This window comes from Rutidosis leptorrhynchoides, chromosome 3 (assembly GCF_046630445.1).
Source record: "Rutidosis leptorrhynchoides isolate AG116_Rl617_1_P2 chromosome 3, CSIRO_AGI_Rlap_v1, whole genome shotgun sequence".
NCBI classification, from domain to species: domain Eukaryota; kingdom Viridiplantae; phylum Streptophyta; class Magnoliopsida; order Asterales; family Asteraceae; genus Rutidosis; species Rutidosis leptorrhynchoides.
The window spans coordinates 206920001-206938698 of NC_092335.1; the positions used below are offsets into that span (position 1 = coordinate 206920001).

Genomic DNA, 18698 nt, shown 5'->3' on the forward strand with positions numbered 1-18698 from the left:
GACACCCGATTTGGTTCAGGTGACCTAATGAATTCCAGGTGAATTTCTTAGGATTTTACGTTCAATGGTAATGAACGCATTGAAAATGGTTTTTCAGAAAACAAATCGGTTTGTATTTTTGATCAAAATATTTTCTCGTTCATGCTCGAGTTTAGATATCATCGAATTCCATGAGTTTGAATTCTCAATCTTTAAGGTCAATCTCTAGGATTGAGTATTATCAGTCTTAAAAGCTGATTTTTAATCTTTAAGGAGATTATCCTTTTCTGGGGATCTGATTCATTAGTCTTATCAAGCTAATTTGCACGGTGCCTCCCCATTGTACGAGATAAATCCTTCTCATGGTTAGGATAAATCTGACCACTTGGCGACCCTGTTTGATGCTGAGGTCCGTGGATTTCCTGCTGATTTTAGTGATGACTTTTCTAGATTTTTCGTCAACCTACAGCTGGTCTGGACGACAACTTCATGACCTAAATCAAGAAGCGCGTGTCTTTTTCGGAAGACTTTACTTCCTTTTAATGATGGAATTGATTCATCGTGTAGATCCATCTTTCTTTCAAATGTATTACAGTAAACCGGGTAAAACTGATTAGTATCGTCCAAAGCAAAAGTACCTGCAATAATCTTGTACAAAAATATGTGATATATATTTTAAATTGAATAACTTGGTACATTCTTCCCACACTTAGTTTCTTTCTTTGCCTTTTTATTTTCTTCTATTTCATTTTAAATGAATTCAAGCGTTTTAGGGTGTTTCTCAATTTATGTCCTTTTCGAGGTAACGATAATTTCGGTATTATCACCTAGTTTTCATCGTTCATAAATATGTATAAACATGATTTTGAGTTCATTTAATTGAAAATTTTTCAAATTTTCACAAAATTTGGCAAATAAACTAAGTGTAAACCCGAGAGAATTTATAACCCTTCCCCACACTTGAGATCATGCAATGCCCTCATTTGCATGAAATCATACTATAATTATAAATTCATGAGGGTGATTAGTGTAGAAAAGTGATTAAAAATACCCAGTTTGTAAGCATATTATTTTACATCACATTTGATATTTTGCGCCTTGTCATCAAAATTAGTAGCTTTTTGTTGAACTTAATGACAGTCTTTGAAAGTGCGCTGTTTTACCCTGTTGTGTACATAACATAAAATACAAACATATATACATATTTTTGAAGTTTGGTATATAACCCCTACGTTCAAAAATTAATATAATATTTTTTTTTTGCATACTTTAGATCAATAAAATTAAATGATAACAAAATTTGTCGCCCCGCCCTCGGGTAAAGCAATTTCGGTTCAACGACCTAGTCTTCAACTCACGACGAATTTTAGAAATCAATTTTTTAAACTTAATGAAATAAAGTAAATTTTGTTTTTAAAATCACACAAAACTTAAATTTAAAAGGCATATTAATTAAAACCTAAAAAATAAAAATTCAGAATGGTGGGAGAAAACTAGTTCTTTAGTGTCTGCTAGCGGAAAAGACCAATCGAATTCCATTCTCGGAACTACACGAGAACAGAACAACTAACTCCAAACAGCATTTTCTTTTTAGAATATTTGAATCTCCTCACACTTAGGTAGATGTGGTGTCGAAATTGTGATTAACTTCATCGTCAATTTCTCTTGGACCATAATCAACTTGCATATCTGTGACTTTTGCTTTAAGCCATTGGTCGGATTCCTGTGTAATATCCACAATTTCAACTAGTTTCTCCTTTTCTTTAGGTGATAGATTGGATACTAACCGGTTACATAACTTAAAGTTCCCCTTGGTTCTAGCATCGCGAATCCGTTTAATAAGTTTCTTCATTGAACTATTAATAACGGGATCATTTAATTTCGTATCAACAACGGGGTTCTTTGTTATCATGTCATCATTAGGTGTTACTTCATTTTCCCCACACTTAGGCGTTTCATTATTGCTAAGTATTACCGTTGGAGTTGGTAAAAGCACATGGTTCTTACCAATTGTTTTTACTGGTTCAACGGTTTTGGCTGGTGGAGATTTAGACTTTCGAATCATAAAGGTGATCGATTTGTCACCACTTTTAAGTGTCATTCTTCCATTTCCTACATCAAATAACGCCTTGGTGGACGCTAAGAATGGCCGACCTAAAATTAGAGGAATGTTTGGGTCCTCTTCTATGTCAATGACAATAAATTCGACTAGAAAGGTTAAATTGCCTACTTGAACGGGTAGGTTGTCAGCAATTCCAACTGGGTGCTTAATGGTTTGATCAAAGAGTCGAACACTCATATCCGTTGGACTTAACTTACCTACACCTAATCTCTTATATAAGGAAAGAGGCATAACACTTACACTTGCACCTAAATCTGCTAGTGCATCATACATGACACAATCACTAAGTAGACAAGGAACAATAAATTCACCCGGATCACCTACCCTAGGTGGAGGTTTTGGTGGAACTGTCTTCACCGGGTTTATATTTACGGCTTTTGTTTCTTGCACTTTCTTATTCTTTTTCTTCTTCTTCTTTCCAGAGGTATCACAATCTTTATTACCTATCACTTGCTCATACTCAACTCCTTTTCTTGGAAACGGGATGGGTGGTTTGTATGGTGCCACCACTGGCTTTACATACTCGGGTGGTGGTGGTGTAACTTCTTCATTGTTACTCTCATCTAAAACCTTCCCATCTTCTGGTGCTGGTTTTTCAGAATTCGTTGAAACCATATTAACATTCTCATTCCGAGGATTTACTTCAGTATTACTCGGTAGCTTTCCTTGTTCCCTCTCACTCATCATGCTAGCAAGAGTACCTACGTGTTTTTCTAGATTCAAAATGGAAGCTTGTTGAGTTCTTAATGACTGATCAAATCTCTCGTTCGTTTGGGTTTGAGTTTCAATAAATTGTGTTTGAGATTCAACTAGCTTGAATACCACGTCTTCCATATTTGACTTTTTCTCTTCGGTTTGTTGTTGTGGTTTATATAAGCCAGGTCTTTGTTGATTGAAAGTGTTGTTTTGAGTTGGTTGGTTATTCGGACCTTGTTGGTTATACCAGTTATTTTCGGGTCCTTTTGGATTGTAAAGAATGTTTTGATTTCGATTGAAGTTTAGCTTTGGCGGTTGATAATTATTTCCAGGCCTTTGGTTCATATAGGAAACATTCTCTCGTTGTTCCAATGTTGGTTTAATGTGACAATCTTTCAATAAGTGTGGTCCACCGCATAGCTCACAACTGATTCGTATTGCGTGAATATCTTTATTCATCTTTTCCATTCGTCTTTCGAAAGCATCTATTTTTGCTGAAACGGAATCAAAGTCATGGCTAGAATCGGCTCTAGCCACTTTAGATGAACGAAAAATATCTTTTTCTTGGTGCCACTCATGCGAGTGGGAGGCTGTGTTATCAATAATTTTGTAAGCTTCAGTTGCGGTTTTCTTCATAATGGAACCACCAGCTGTTATGTCGATGTCTTTTCGTGTAGCAACGTTGACACCTTGGTAGAATATTTGTACTATTTGGTAAGTGTCTAAACCGTGTTGAGGACATCCTCTCAACATCCTTCCGAATCTTGTCCACGCCTCATATAATGTTTAATTTAGCTTTTGCGCGAACGTAACAATTTCTCCTTGAAGTCTCACGGCTTTAGATGCCGGAAAGAATTGTTTAAGAAATTTTTCAACTAAAACATCCCATGTGTCAATCGCCCCTTCAGGTAACGATTCTAACCAATCTTTGGCTTCTCCCTTTAAAGTCCAGGGAAACAACATGAGATAGATCTGCTCATCTTCCACTTCTCGGATTTTGAATAGTGTACAAATTCTTTTAAACGTACGAAGGTGTTCGTTAGGATCTTCATTCGGTGCACCACTGAATTGGCATTGGTTAGTTACCATGTGTAGAATTTGTCCTTTGATTTCATAATCTGGCACATTAACTTCTGGCTTAATAATGGCGTGACCTTGGCCCGTGCTTGTGGCTCTCATTCGATCTTCCATACTTAGAGGTTCCGTTACTTCCATAATTGAATTTGTTGAATACGAATCACTAGAGGATTCTGATTTAATGGTTTGTGGCTCAGGAGGAATAATTAGTGGTTCAAGATCTTGGAATTGTCCTTGAATATGCTCCGGGTTCTTAATTGTGAAGTCGGGTTCAAAAGATGGATTATCGGAAATTTGAGTTGGAGTTCTTGGTCGACTAGATGATGATTCTAAAGAAAAATCAACGGCGACAATATTGGCTAGATGTCTTGATCGAGTTATAGGTGGTGAACGTATGAAAGGTGGTGAACGTTTTACTCGGTGCATTCACTGAATATCCTATTAGTTTTTAAAAGGAAAGAAAAATTATATAAGTTATCCAATTAATAGACTTTTCTGATTTTGCCCACGTTTCGAATAGCCAAAAGATGCAGCAGAGGGGCAGGATTCGTTTGGTCTCAATATAATTGAGTACTGTTTGGCTCCAATAACCCGGTCCACGTACAAATCCAACTATTACTACGAACCAGAAAATTTTGATGTCTATCAATTTAACCACTTAAAATAAATTTTCGTAATTTTAAGAAATTTAGATAAGAAGTAGAATAAAAATCTTATCCTAAAACTAGAATAGCGAGAAATAAGAAAGAAAAAGATTGCGCGTCGAAAAAGGTCGAAAAATAAAAGGTCGAAAAATAGGCGTCGAAAAATAAAAATAAGAAAGTAGCGCGAAAAACGGCGTCGCAAAATTCTAAAGCACATAAATCTTAGTCTAAGGAATAAGCACTTAAGAGATTTTACGGCAAACCTAAAAATTCTAGAAATAAAAATAACTATGGCAAAACTAAACTTAATACTAAAAATTGTAACTAGAGTCTAAAAATCTAAAGGTAATAAAAAAAAAAAAACTTTTTTTTTAATTTTTTTTTATTTCGTTTTTTAAGGATTTTAAATTTTTTTTTTTTAAAATTTTTTTTTTTTTTTATATAAATTTTTTATTAAAACTTTTTTTTTTTTTTTAAAATTTTTTTTTAAAAAAAACGATTTTTTTACAATTTTTTTTTTAAAACGAATTTTTTTTTTCTTTAAAAAAAACGATTTTTTTTTAACACAAATTTTTTTTTTTTTTTTTAAAAAACGAAATTTTTTTTTTCTTAAAAAAAACGATTTTTTTTTTTAAAAAACGATTTTTTTTTTACAAATTAATAATTTTTTTATAATTATAATTTTTTTTTCAAAACTTTTTTTTTAATTCATTTACTATTCATGAATAGTAAATGAAAATAAATTAATTAATTTACTATTCACATGAAAGCGATATGATAGAAATTATTAATTACAAGTTACATAATATACCCCTGAAGTATTTAATAAATACGACTTTTTAAAACTTTACGTATAATTCTAAAATATTATTATATTATTATATTCTATTTCAATATTATTATATTATTATATTCTATTTCAATATTATTATATTATTATATTTTATTTCAATATTATTATAATTAAAAATATAGCGTTTTAGCGCTCCCCGGCAGCGGCGCCAAAAACTTGATGTGTTGCACGTGGTGTACGAAAATACTATTATTTTTACTAGGAAATACTACAAAATATGACACAAGTTTTATTAATTTACGGATGGGATATACCTAAACCTTGCTACAACACTATAGGCAGTGTACCTAATCGTAGAGTAGTGTAGTTTTTAGTAAGTCCGGTTCGTTCCACAGGGAGCTAGTGATTACGTACTATATTTTTATAAAACTATATTTATGTAAATATATATATATATATAAGTAGTAATATTATTATAAAAGGGGGGTTTTTACCGTTTAATGACCGGTTTGTCGATTTTATATTTTTAAGCGTAAAGATAAATGACAATAATTAAAGTGCGTAAAATAAATAAATGACGATAAATAAAATAACAATAAATAAAATTGCGATAGAATATGAAATAAAAGGATTATGCTTATTTAAACTTCCGTAATCATGATGTTTGACGTTTTGATTTTAATTAATTGTTACTCGGGTTAATTGTCCTTTGTCATGGTTTATTTGATACCTATCTGGTTTTTATCCATAATAGTCCATCGGTCATAAATATAAAGTGCGAGTGTCCTCGTCAAATTACCCTTATACCCGAAGTCAAATATTCCAACTAATTAAGGATTTAAACTGTGACGTAGTTATCACTTCTGTCAACAATTACACCAGTTATCACTGTATGTAATCTACCCCTGTTTTGATTAGATATGAATATTAATTTACCCACTTGATCAGTTTGAATAATCAATTACCCAACCCGAATAATTAATTAAATGATTATAATAGATTCCATATGAACATCACTAAATAGGACAACCATAATCATTATTAATTATTAGGATAATTAATTTGAAGATAGGTTCGACAGACTCCAATGAGTTGTCACTCAATTAGACAATACCCCCCATCTATTAATAGTCAATAGTCCAATTTCCACAAGTGTCGGTCTTTTGCCCAAACCTTAATTATGGTACAAAGCCCAATTACCCAATTTTAGTAATTAGCCCAACATCATGATTACTTCATTTTAAATAAGCATAATAATAACTTAGCTACGAGACATTAATATAAAAAGGTTGAACATAACTTACAATGATTAAAAATAGCGTAGCGTTACACGGACATAATTTCGACTTACACACTCAAACGATCTCTATCATAAATCTTATTATTATCACAATTTAAAATTAAAATTAAGATTATTGTTATATCTTATTACATTAACATTATGATAGAGATTTTTAGATATTGATATTGATAATAGATTTTTAGGATAGAAAAAGGGATGCCTTTAAATTGATCGATAATCATCGCCTTTTATAGGCAAAATATGAAATTGAATTTTCATTTACGACCCCTGAACTATGCTAAATTAACAACTTTTTATTATTTAATATTATTCTTATTATGAATTATTTAAATATTATATTTTATTCTTGTGCATAGTTGACTCGTAATTTTTACACCGTTGCGTCGAGCGTTGAGAGTTGACTCATGTCCCGGTTCTGGATTTTCGAACGTCCTTGCGTACTATTTTATATCGTGTACTTTGCGTTTTGTAACTTGTACTCTTGTCATTTTTAGACGTTCTTCATCAATAATTTGAACCTTTTTTAATTGTATCTTGTACTTTTGAGCTTTTTGGACCTTTTTGTCTTCAATTTGTCGAATCTGCCTTTTGTCTTCGCACTTATTTAATATAAACGAATATCACTTGAAAATGGAACAATTGCAACTAAAATCTTGTCTTTCTTGGGGAATAATGCTATGAAATATATGTTCCTTTTTAGCCTTATCAGTTGTTGTAAAAGAAAGGGACATCTGAGAATTTGATCCTAGCTCGCGGAGCGGCATACCGAAAAAAAAGGAAAGAATTCATTGCACCCCTAGGCACAAGTCATCCTCGTACCGGGCTTGGACCATGTCTCCCGAACAATCTCAGTACATATGGCGCAAGACGCTCCAGACCCCGGAGGAGAAATTCTTCAGGGACTGGGGTGCTACAGAATCCACCCTCATCAGGAGAGGCATTCTTTTTAGTTAGTGAAGTCGTAGGGGGCAGGCCAGCTCATTGGTTGGCTTCATACGGGTTAACACTTTTTTTTGTTGGTTCATAGTCCACACGGGGTTCTGGTCTTGTTACTTTATGTTCCGGATAAAATTGATCCCTCGATCAAGTCCTAACTAGAAATCTCTTAAGAAAAGACGATAAATTGGATTCGAGGCGAAAGCCTTCCCAGCCGTTACGGAGTTATTCTGCTCTAATCTCTGAAATCGAAGGACTTCATACGTGCTGAGGACTTAGTATTGATTCATGCAAAGATGCTCCTCTAAAGCTGGAATAAGGGATTGTCCACTTTACCGCCCCGAAGAGCAGTGGCTCTGTTGTTTTGCACGCCTACGGAGAGAGACTCAAAAAGTACCGACGCTCAATCGAAAGAAAGAGAAATCCACTATATGCTTAACTCATGCCCCAGGAATCCCTAGACACAGGGGGTACGAACTAATTTTTTACTGGAGGGAAGGCTGGGGAAAAGCATAGAGCATGCGGGCTCAGCTCTCGCACTCCTCCCATCCGCGAAGCTGAGGCGGGAGAAAAAGCAGAACTCCCCGGTCTCATAGGTTACCTTTCGATCTTCCTCCCCCGTGACGCTCCCAAATCGATCGCTATCCTTTTCTTGCTTTCTTGTTGTCTTGAACTGTCATAGAGCGGCTTTATATCAGGTATAGTTGGTAGGATGAAGTGGGATGAAGCCTTAGTGGATATAGCAAGTGTGACGGGGAGGCGGCTCGGGCGTAGTGGGTCTGTACGCCTAGCACGAAAGAGCCTTCTCTGGTAGCGGCACTATACCTTAGTCTCTCTCTAGCTTCCAGTCTATATAAAACGTAATTAGCAGAGGTCAGCCTGTCTGGCGTTCCCTCGCGTCAAGGGCTACTTTTGCATCGGCGCTCTCTCGTTCTCGTTAGGGAATTCCCGAGGCGAAAGCTGCTCTCTCGGAAGTCAGTTTCCCCGCTGGGACTAGTCTAAAAAACTTTCACTTGAATTGCCAAGCCTCTTGTGGTAACACCCTTGACGAATTGCGTTCAACGTCCCTTTATGACTTTCCCGATCGGCGCCTCGGGTCGGTAGCCGGGCTCCGGGACATTACTACCACGGCGACTATCGACCCGAGCCCAAAGAAGGAAAAAAACGAACGGACTAAAGCGAGGAGTTCATTGGCCATACATAGTTAAGGAGGATGGGGGCCAACCTCTTTCATGACCCATGGCCCCAGTGTGTCACTTGGTTAGCATTTCTAGAAAAAATGGAGACGGAGAGTCAGGCTAGTTTTTCGATAGGGAAAGAGACAGGGGAGTTGGCTGTAATGGAGACAATTCGGATGGACGATATGGATTTCTTCGAGATGGTTAACCACTTTTTTAATAACCGTGAGAGGGAGGTCATTCAGAACCCGCTGGCTCCAGAACGGGGGGGGGGGGGGGGCGCGGCTCCAGAGGCGCTGCCGCAGGCGCCAGCACCGACTGAAGTTGCCCACCCCGCTCCCGATCAAAAAGAGCGCGCGGGACTTCGAAGGGACATTCAAACTTGAATTCGTGAGCAACTGCACGAACATTGTGAAAAGGGGAAAGGGCGGCTGTCCGTGCACTTTCCGGAAATGACGGAAATCTAGTTCAGTGCCGCGAAGGCGATAATGTCTTACAAAGTCGTAAGACAAAGAAAAGCGTAGGTAACCATCTGATATGTGAGAAGACCGTAAGTAACTCAGTGCTCCATATGTATAAGTAAATGAAAGCGGTATTCCCCCTTATATCTAAAATAAGTAGAATCATGGAATTCTCTCCGAGAGCTGCTGAACTAACGACTCTATTAGAAAGTAGAATTAGCAACTTTTACACGAATTTTCAAGTGGATGAGATTGGTCTAGTGGTCTCAGTTGGAGATGGGATTGCACGTGTTTATGGGTTGAACGAGATTCAAGCTGGGGAAATGGTTGAATTTGCCAGCGGTGTGAAAGGAATAGCCTTGAATCTTGAGAATGAGAATGTAGGGATTTCTCATCTCGTTTTTCGTGGATTAGCATCTCGGGGTCCTTTTATGGGCATAAAGAAGTCGTCTTGGTAGCATCAAACCAATAGAACAAGGGAATAGAGACTAGGAAGAGTGACACGTGCTACTCCTACAGCTTCCCTTCCCCATGGTTTAAAGAGCTTGCCTTAGGCTTAGCCTTACTTAGTATTCATATACCTTCGAGAGGCGGTTCCTGCTGACAAGGGTTGCAGACCAACTTGATGAGGTTTCGCATCTTCATTCAGTGAAAGACTACGCAGAAGTTCAATATGTCGATTCTATTTCTCTACGTATCGGAAAAAAGTACATACCCCCTTGCCTCAGTCTTTAGGGCAATAAGGAGTCTGTCCCCTAGGGTGTTAGAGTATCGGGGTTTATGTAAATATGTTCTCTAACACATGCGATCTAGGGGGAGTTAGTGAGCTAGGAGTAGAGGATGAGGGGCAGAAGCGCTCCAGACCCCGGAGGAGAAATTCTTCAGGGACTGGGGTGCTACAGAATCCACCCCCTCATCAGGAGAGGCATTCTTTTTAGTTAGTGAAGTCGTAGGGGGCAGGCAGAAAAAGGATAGCTGAAAGTGGGGAAAGTAGTGCTACTCACATTGATTTACAACCAAAAATCCTATCTTGAAAATGACATCTTCGTGAAATAGAGATGCAAGTCATCCTATAAGATGAAACCGAAGATACTAAGCCTGGAATCAGTCGCTCTCTATGTCAATTTCTCTTTAGCAAGAAGCCCTGTGAAAGCTATCAGATATAGGGGATTTCTTGAATAACTATCGAAAAATGGCTTTCTTTTCAGCCGCTTTCATATTTCATTAAGGTAGTTTGCTTACTTAGTGCTTTCGCGCTAAGGGAAGAAAGATCGAAAAGTCGAAACTTTCGAAAGCGCACTCACTCTTCTCAAAATCTCATAAGAGAAGAAAGGAAAGATCTACGCTACGAAAAGGAGCGAGCGGAGAGAGCGAGCTTACTTATAAGGTACAAGCTTAGAGCCTTGCGTCACTCTGGTATGCTAATTACTTCGTTGTACGACTCTGGAACGGTAGTCGCTTAGTGCGACAGCACTATGGGACGCAAAGAAGGTTAGACCTTAGAAAGTCAGCGAACAGCGGTTCTTCTATGTAGGCCCCCTTGACTCTCCTAACGTCGAGCTAAGTGATCTCGTAACCTTTTCGTAGCGTAGTAGAATTCTTTTGACTTACGAGTACTTTACAGGTGTAACTCATTAATGATCGCTTTGAAATTACTCGGATCGTATAGCGCCATTGTGGATCGATAGTTTAATAATCTTAGAAACAAAAAAATACTAAATCTATTAACACACATGTACGATATAAAAACTACAAAGTACAACAAACCATTTTATTAACAAAATAATAATTTTAATTTCTTTACAATACATCAATTATGAATCAAATGAAATGTTTGGTAGGGGCCTTTACCCCATTATTATTATTTTTTTTTTTTTTTTTTTTTAGCATATGCACATTTCCCTTTCATGATTCTTATGTGATTACGTATGTACTCAAATGTTTCTATACTAACTGTAATATTTAATTTATAGTTGACAGAAATTTAATTGCCTTTAAAGCCCTACGAAACTATTTATGTCACATATACAATGACACATAAAATAAAAATAAAAACTATCAAATGAGACTACAAGTACAAAAAGAATATATTAAAACAAAGGATACATATTAATGTTAAGGTAGGATTATCCTTACACATCACTTTTTGATTCATCTATACCTAATTTACTAATATACCCTTAATTATACTTAGAATAATAATATAAGTTCAACTCTCAAAAGGTATAAGTGTAAATTTATGAGACAAAAGTGTAGATGGATTCAAAATTAGTGTGTGAGAATCACCTCCAGTTAAATATTAACTAACTAATTAAATTATAAAATCATAGCACAGCACAAAAGTATATGCAAGTAATGGGGTGATTGTGGTGGTGGTGAAACTGATGATGATTGAACATGGGAACCTGCAAATTCAAGGAGCTGTAAAACATTGCAAACTTTATTCCAAAGCTTCCTCCTTTACCCAAATAGTATATAGTGTGTGTTTTTTTGTAATTTAGTGTGTGTAATATGTGTGTATTATATTTTCATGGGCCTACCAAATGCACTATACCAAGTGTCAACTTTCATCTCCCATTTTCACACCATTTTCACTCTTTCACAAAAAGCTCAAACTCACACCTTTACCATCTGTCATTACTCTTTCTTTCTCTTCCACCACCATTTCTAAATTCCACACTCTTTTAATGGCTTCCATATTATAAATTTAACATTTTTTTGTATATAATAAGTTGGGTGGTGCATAAATCCATCTGGGGTCTCTCTTTTTGTCTGTTCAAGATAGGCTTTCATCTCTTTTGTGTATGTGTTCATCCATGAACCATAAAGCTTCTGTCTTTTTGATGCAGTGTGACTAGATGATTGCAATTTTGCTGATTGTTTCATCTGGGTATTAAACTTTTCACAAAAAGATAGTAAATTTAAGATACCCACAATGAATTAAGATTTGCAAAATAATCTTTGCATGTTCAATTTTCATATCAACTTTGAAGAATTTGATTTGTGGTCCAAATTATGACTTATAAAGTTCTGCAAAATTCAATCTTGGGGAGCTCTACAATCAATTAGATTTAGAATCATAATCGTATCGTTCATCTTGAATGCAGAAAAGTCAAAATTGGAAACTATTTTGACTTTCTTTACTGCATTTCTCGTCGGCATCATCACAAGGTTTAGATATAAGGTATTCTTTCTTTGTCTACATCCATGTATTTTATGAATTTATATGGTTTAAATTTTGTCTTATTTAACACCAACCAATTTAAGATAAAAAATTGGTGAATGTGATCAATGTACAAAAATTGATGCATGACGTACAGGTTAATTTGAAGTTACCTTGATCGAGTCTTGATGGTTCATTAATAACTGCCCAACGAAATTTTGTAAAAATGAGTAAAGTTTTGATTGTTGGGTTTAAAGTGACAATTAATTTGCATAACAGTAATGTTTATTTCTTCAAAAGAAAAAAAATGTGACATTTCATTTCATGCATGATTTATTTAGTGATTGTTCGTAATATGGACTATATATAATATATAATAATAATAATGATAATGATATAATGATATAATAATAGTGATATAAATTATACTATAAACAAATCACTAATTTCAAGTACTCCCTGATAGTTAATAGTTACTTGATTTATAAATTATAAAAGGAATGTAGGTTTATATTCGAAGTATAAATATTCAGAAGAGGTTATTTTTACCTAAAATGAGTACGCAGTCATATTCATTATGTCCTTTTTACTATTTTCATTTGTTCAATTTTTAATTTGTTATTACTTCGTATAATTTGGAATTTATATCATAAGTAAATAAGAAATGGTAAATTATTGAAACTCGTATTTTACCCTTTTGTACTAGGCAAAACACAGAACATGCCACACATACTACATTGATCTTTTATCATATGAGTTTTATTATGCGATTTTCTTAAATTTATATAAGATTAAAGGTATTGTACATCAATCAATATATGTCCAATGTAAGTTGACATCAGATTAGGACTTAATGTAAGTTTCATGATCGATATTTGGATATATGTTTTTTTTTTATGTGCGTTGTTAACAGTACAGTTGTTCTCGTATACTAGGTATCAATGATCTTGAAGTTAAAGAACTCCGACTTTGCTATGGCGAAAAGACTAAAACGACGTTTTGCCCAACATAACAAAGATCGGGCAGGTTGTATGTCAGGAATCATAAGCGTGTTTGATTTCCGACATGGCAGATTTACTAGACGCATGCTTGAAGATCATAGCCCACAAATGACTGATAGCACTACAGGTAAACATCTTGCTTCACTAGTTTATCTTTTTAAATTCATATATTAACAGCGGCGAATCTAGGATCAATATTCAATGGGATACCGATTTTTTTTTTTTCAAATCTAATTATATTTGAAGGGCATTTTGGTAGTTATTTATCTTCAAAAAACTATGAATTTTATAAATATTTGGGTCCTATATTTAGGTTTATTGGGGTCCGATACAACTTGAAGAGTATGTATTGTATAAAATTCCAGACTAGTGGTGTCACGGGACACCACTGTATACATAGTTATTTGTTATGTATGCTGTATACCATAATTACCAAAAAAAATCTATCTTAGAATTAACTAGTACTAAAGGGCTTCTAGCGGTATCAAGGAAACTCACCAACCTTGACATTGTCAGTTCAAGCCCCGTTGTGGATAAAAAGGGTTTGTGTTTGTTGTTATAAAATAAATAAAAATAATAGTAAACGTTATGCATTTTAGATACAACTTGGACTAATGAATCTCCAAACATTGAGGAAAGTGAAACGGCACATACAAGAGTAAAGGAACTTATGGAAGAAGAAATGCATCGTGATCAAACGGGTGATCATGAAGATCTTTATCCTGAAAACTTTACTGCTAATCAAGTTCCATCACAGAAAACATCACAATATCGTGATCTTGAAGATTTCGTAAACAAGCTTTTGGTAATCCCTCAAATAGACGAAGAAAAAAAGCCAAAGTCACTCGAGAGGTCAAACTCGTTGGATCATGAACGATTCCATCCAAGCACAGAAGAACCTGTCACGCGTAAAAACCATAGCTTCTTTAGAAGAAGGAGCAAGTCACACGAATGTTTATCCTTGAATGACAATAATACCCCTCCCCTACAACATACAACCAACGGATCTCATCACAAAAGAAGTGTGTCTCATTTTTCGTTCATGGAAATCAAGAAAAAGTTAAAGAATGCTATTCGAAGATCACCACGAAATTCGGGATGTCCAGAAAAACCTGTTGTTGACAAAAATAGTGGATGGAGTTCACCAAATAGAGATCATTTTTATTCCGAAAGATTTTTTAAAATTTCAAACGGGTTTAAAGAGCAAGATGAAGTTTCAAGATTATGCAAGTCCGAAAGAAAACTGAATGCAAACATTGAATTTGGAGATACGAATGATACAATATCCGATATCTATTTGGAGGCTAAGAAACATTTATCTGAGATGCTTAACCATGGGGACGTAGAAACAGAATCGACGGTGGAGAATCAATCAAGAAGTTTAGGAAAGCTTCTATCTTTTCGAGATTACAAGTACTCTGGTGAGAATTCATCGATGGTCAATGAAAGTCAACCGATTGTGATGGGTGACGAACATCAAGAATCGAAGAATTTAGATGAAGTTCATCAGGCTGAAGGTATTGTTTCCTTACTTTCTGGTGCATTTAAGTTGCATATCAGTTTGACTTTTAACTTCAAAGTCAAACCTATCAAAGTTTGATTTTTTTGTTGATAAATTCATACTGGTTTGACTTAATGTAGGCATTGTAGAGATCACAAACCCAAGTTCACCGGAGAAAAATGAAAATTTGGATGCATCGGTAACAAAACAATTCTAGATTTACTACATTTCTTGTTTATTTCGATTTCGTGTTTTAATAATTACGACTTTGTATATTGTTGCATTGTACAGCATTTGACTCAAGAAGATGAGTTACCTTATTTTCCAATAATACCCCATTCGGAATCTTCATTTTCTATAAATAGAAAGAATGAAGAAGTTGAGAGTACTTTAGACGATAAAACAGGAAAACCAAGTCCTGTATCTGTTCTTGACCCATTGCATTCAGATGAAGATATTAGCCCTTCTCGAACCATTTCTCGATCTAGTAAGTTTTCAAGTTTTGTTGCTTCATAGTAATAGTTAACTACACTCCTTCTGTATGCAACTTTTAAATCTGAAAACAATTTTAAAGATTGTTCCTCACTTCATGCTAACTAGGGGTGTTCAATATTTGGTTTCAAACTGATTAAACCCGAAAACTTAACGGAACGATATTCGAAGAAGAATCAAACAAATTTGAATTTGGTTTTCGGTTCGATTTTATAAATTTGAATTCCGTTTCCGGTTTTTCTTTAACGAGTTTGGTTTACCAAAAACCCTCAAAACCGAATTCAATTAATAATAGAAGAAATTATTTACATATATAGACGAAAAATCAATTTTAAAATCAAAAGTCGAATTTATAATCGATTTGCACTGATTATGTAGGTTAGTTAAGGATTTTGAGTTTCCAGTTTTAATCAAAATCGAACCGAATTCGAATTCAATTTTCGGTTCAGTTTTGGTTTAAAATTGATTTCGGTTTGGGTTTCCGTTTTGCCTCTAAAATTTTCAAAACCGAACAAATTGAACCGAACAAACCGAGTAAATTGAAAACCAAACCGATGAACACCTTATGCTAACACAACTTTGTTAATACACTAATATTTCAGGTGAATCTTCATTTCAACCACTACGTATCCGGTTTCAAGAAGAATCATGTAATCTAAATCACATTGAGGACGAGGAATCTGTATATGAATACGTTGAATCGGTGCTACTAGCATCTGATCTCAACTGGGACGAATTTGAAAAAAGGTGGCTTTCTTCGGCGCAAATACTAGATTCGTCATTATACCATGAACTGCAACTCTTTTCGAGTCGACCCACTTATGAACAACGACTCCTCTTTGATACCACTAACGAAATCCTGAATGAGGTTTGTGATCATTCGTTAGACTTGTTTCCCAAGTTATCGTATTTTAAACCAAATATTAGTCCTGTTTCGAAGGGAATGAACCTAATAAAGGAGGTATGGGAAAGAATTGAGTCACGTCTTAATTGCCATTATCGAATATCTTTAGATCAACTAATAAAGAAAGACTTTGAAGTATTGAGTTCATGGACTGATCTTCATTCGGATACTCGAGAAATAGTTATGGAAATTGAAGAATTGATGTTTGATGATATGATAGATGATATGGTTTTGAGCATACTGCAAGATTAATTAGTTCTACTAATGAGCATTAAAATAGTAGATAACCTCTAAAGTTTTTGTTACAAAAAGGTTTACAAGTTTGAGGCATGAGTATATAGTAAAGAATGTTTTTTTTTTTTCGATATATTTGTTTGTAACTATGTAAATGAAATCACATAATTAATGAATGATTTGGTTTGGTGATATTACTTATTGTTGGCAGTTCTTTAAATTTGTATTGCTACATGTAATGTTGTCACTTAACTGTGGCAACTTAACCAAAAATCCAATTGATCAACAATTCTTAATCACATCCAATTGTTGCGAATTCTTCCACTATGTCCGTAGTTTTTAATTTTGAATCGACACGAGGATTTATGCTCATAATCCAGTGTGTTGTATTCATTTTTTTTTTTTTTTTTTTTTTGAAAGACAAGTAAGATTTTAATATAAATAAAAGAAGTACACGAATTACACTAGAAAGACACAGACCGCACAAACGCACAAACGCACACGAGATCACATACAAACTCACGAATAAAACTCACAAAACAACAAAGCTCGGAACATTAAAGGGACATTAGCACGATGACACTAAAAAAACACCCGACGACAAGTAAAGGAGACTATGAATCCGAATCCGATGGTGCGCAGGAGGAACAACATGAGCAGCAACCAACTTCATCATCGTCCTCATCCAAATATTTCATCACGTTCTCGATAAAATATCTTTCATGCCAACGAAAATTATCCCGACGTCGTCTACGCTTCATAATTCTCCTTCCCCAAACGTGTTTAATGAAATGACTTTTAATCAATGGATGAATTTTTCTCTCCTTATCACGAAAACGAGCAACCGTGGTCACGTCGTTGGATGAAGTGTTACGCGTGCAATTTTTAAAATTAGCATTCTCTTGTGACAAAATATCATCAACATTGGAAGGTCCACTGAAAGCAAAATTTTCAAATTCAACATTATCTTCTGGCCAAAAATCTTCTACATTGGGACTCGATAGAGGCGCGTGGGGAACAAAAGCATTAGACCCTTTGGATTCCTCGACATACGCATCATTTTTTAAACTATCACCTGCATTACACGTTTCCTTTTCAATGTCACCTACAACAACCTCTGAAATCACACTCGCTTTAATGTCACACGAAGACCAACAAGAATTAATCTCATGTGACTTTTAAATTTCTGAAAACTCTTCACCGGTGACTGGTTCCATAGTCGGGAAAACATCCGACGAATCACGATTTTGAGCACAAACCCGACTTCCATTTTTTTGATGAGATGTGGACACATTATTACTACCCCCGGTAATCGGAGTAGTTCCATTATTACTACCTTCGGACACGTTACTGAAAGAACCACCAGGAGGCCTGATCTATCCTTCTTCCACTTCGTCGCAACTCTCTGCAGGTACCCAGTTACTTTGTTCATCCACTGGAGTTTCTTTGTTTTCGTCAACAATGGGTCGATTAAACTCATCCTTGTATACTGATTCCGATTTCTCACTTGTCGATTTCTTTCCTTCACCCGAAAGTTCGTTATTACCCACGGATCTATCAATGGTCGGTTCCGATTGGAAACCTCCATCAGCGATGTCGACTTTAAGCTTGTTTACTTCAACCAGAGTCCAAGATAGCCAGTCATTGTTGAAGCTAAAAACAAGGTTATGATTGCTTATCGAATCAGGAAGGTCGAAAACAATCCATTTACCTCCGATTTTTATCTCAATGTGATTAGGGTTAGTAATCTGCGATACTTTGGGGGAATGGTTAGAACCTGCAAGTGATTCTGCAAAGCTCTTCCCATCCCATCTTGATGTTTTCGAAGATCCCAGATTCCAGGGGGACGGAGGAAAGTCTTCGAAGCCGTCGATATTCAATTTGGGATCTTGTAACGACTCAACCCGTTATCCAACAAAATACGCAGCAATTTTTTTTTTTTGTGACAGAAGGGTGCGCGGCGCGCTCCACTGCCTGTGCGCGGCGAGCACAAGGCCTGATCAGTTTCTGTCCGAAATTTCCAATTTTCAATTAAAGATCTCCCACTTCCCGACAATTTTAGACGAAACGCTTTTCACAACATATAATATTAGATAAAACTAACACGTTCCAATAATAAAGCGAGTTTTACAACACCGGGCCCACATCGGCCGTTTTACGACTTTTGTACAAAATACAAGTTTCAATCCCAATTTACATTTAGACGAGTTAGGA

At 35.5% G+C, this 18698-nt stretch overlaps 1 protein-coding gene across 1 annotated transcript; it reads left to right on the forward strand.

The window, feature by feature from the left end:
- The first annotated feature begins 12288 nt into the window (after window positions 1-12288).
- On the forward strand, window positions 12289-16649 carry LOC139897176 (uncharacterized). Its single transcript, XM_071879847.1, has 6 exons — window positions 12289-12373; window positions 13288-13480; window positions 13953-14870; window positions 14995-15053; window positions 15146-15341; window positions 15949-16649. Exons 2-6 carry the CDS (start codon window positions 13294-13296, stop codon window positions 16500-16502), a joined length of 1914 nt encoding a protein of 637 aa, XP_071735948.1. The 5' UTR covers window positions 12289-12373; window positions 13288-13293; the 3' UTR covers window positions 16503-16649.
- The last annotated feature ends 2049 nt before the right edge of the window (window positions 16650-18698 follow it).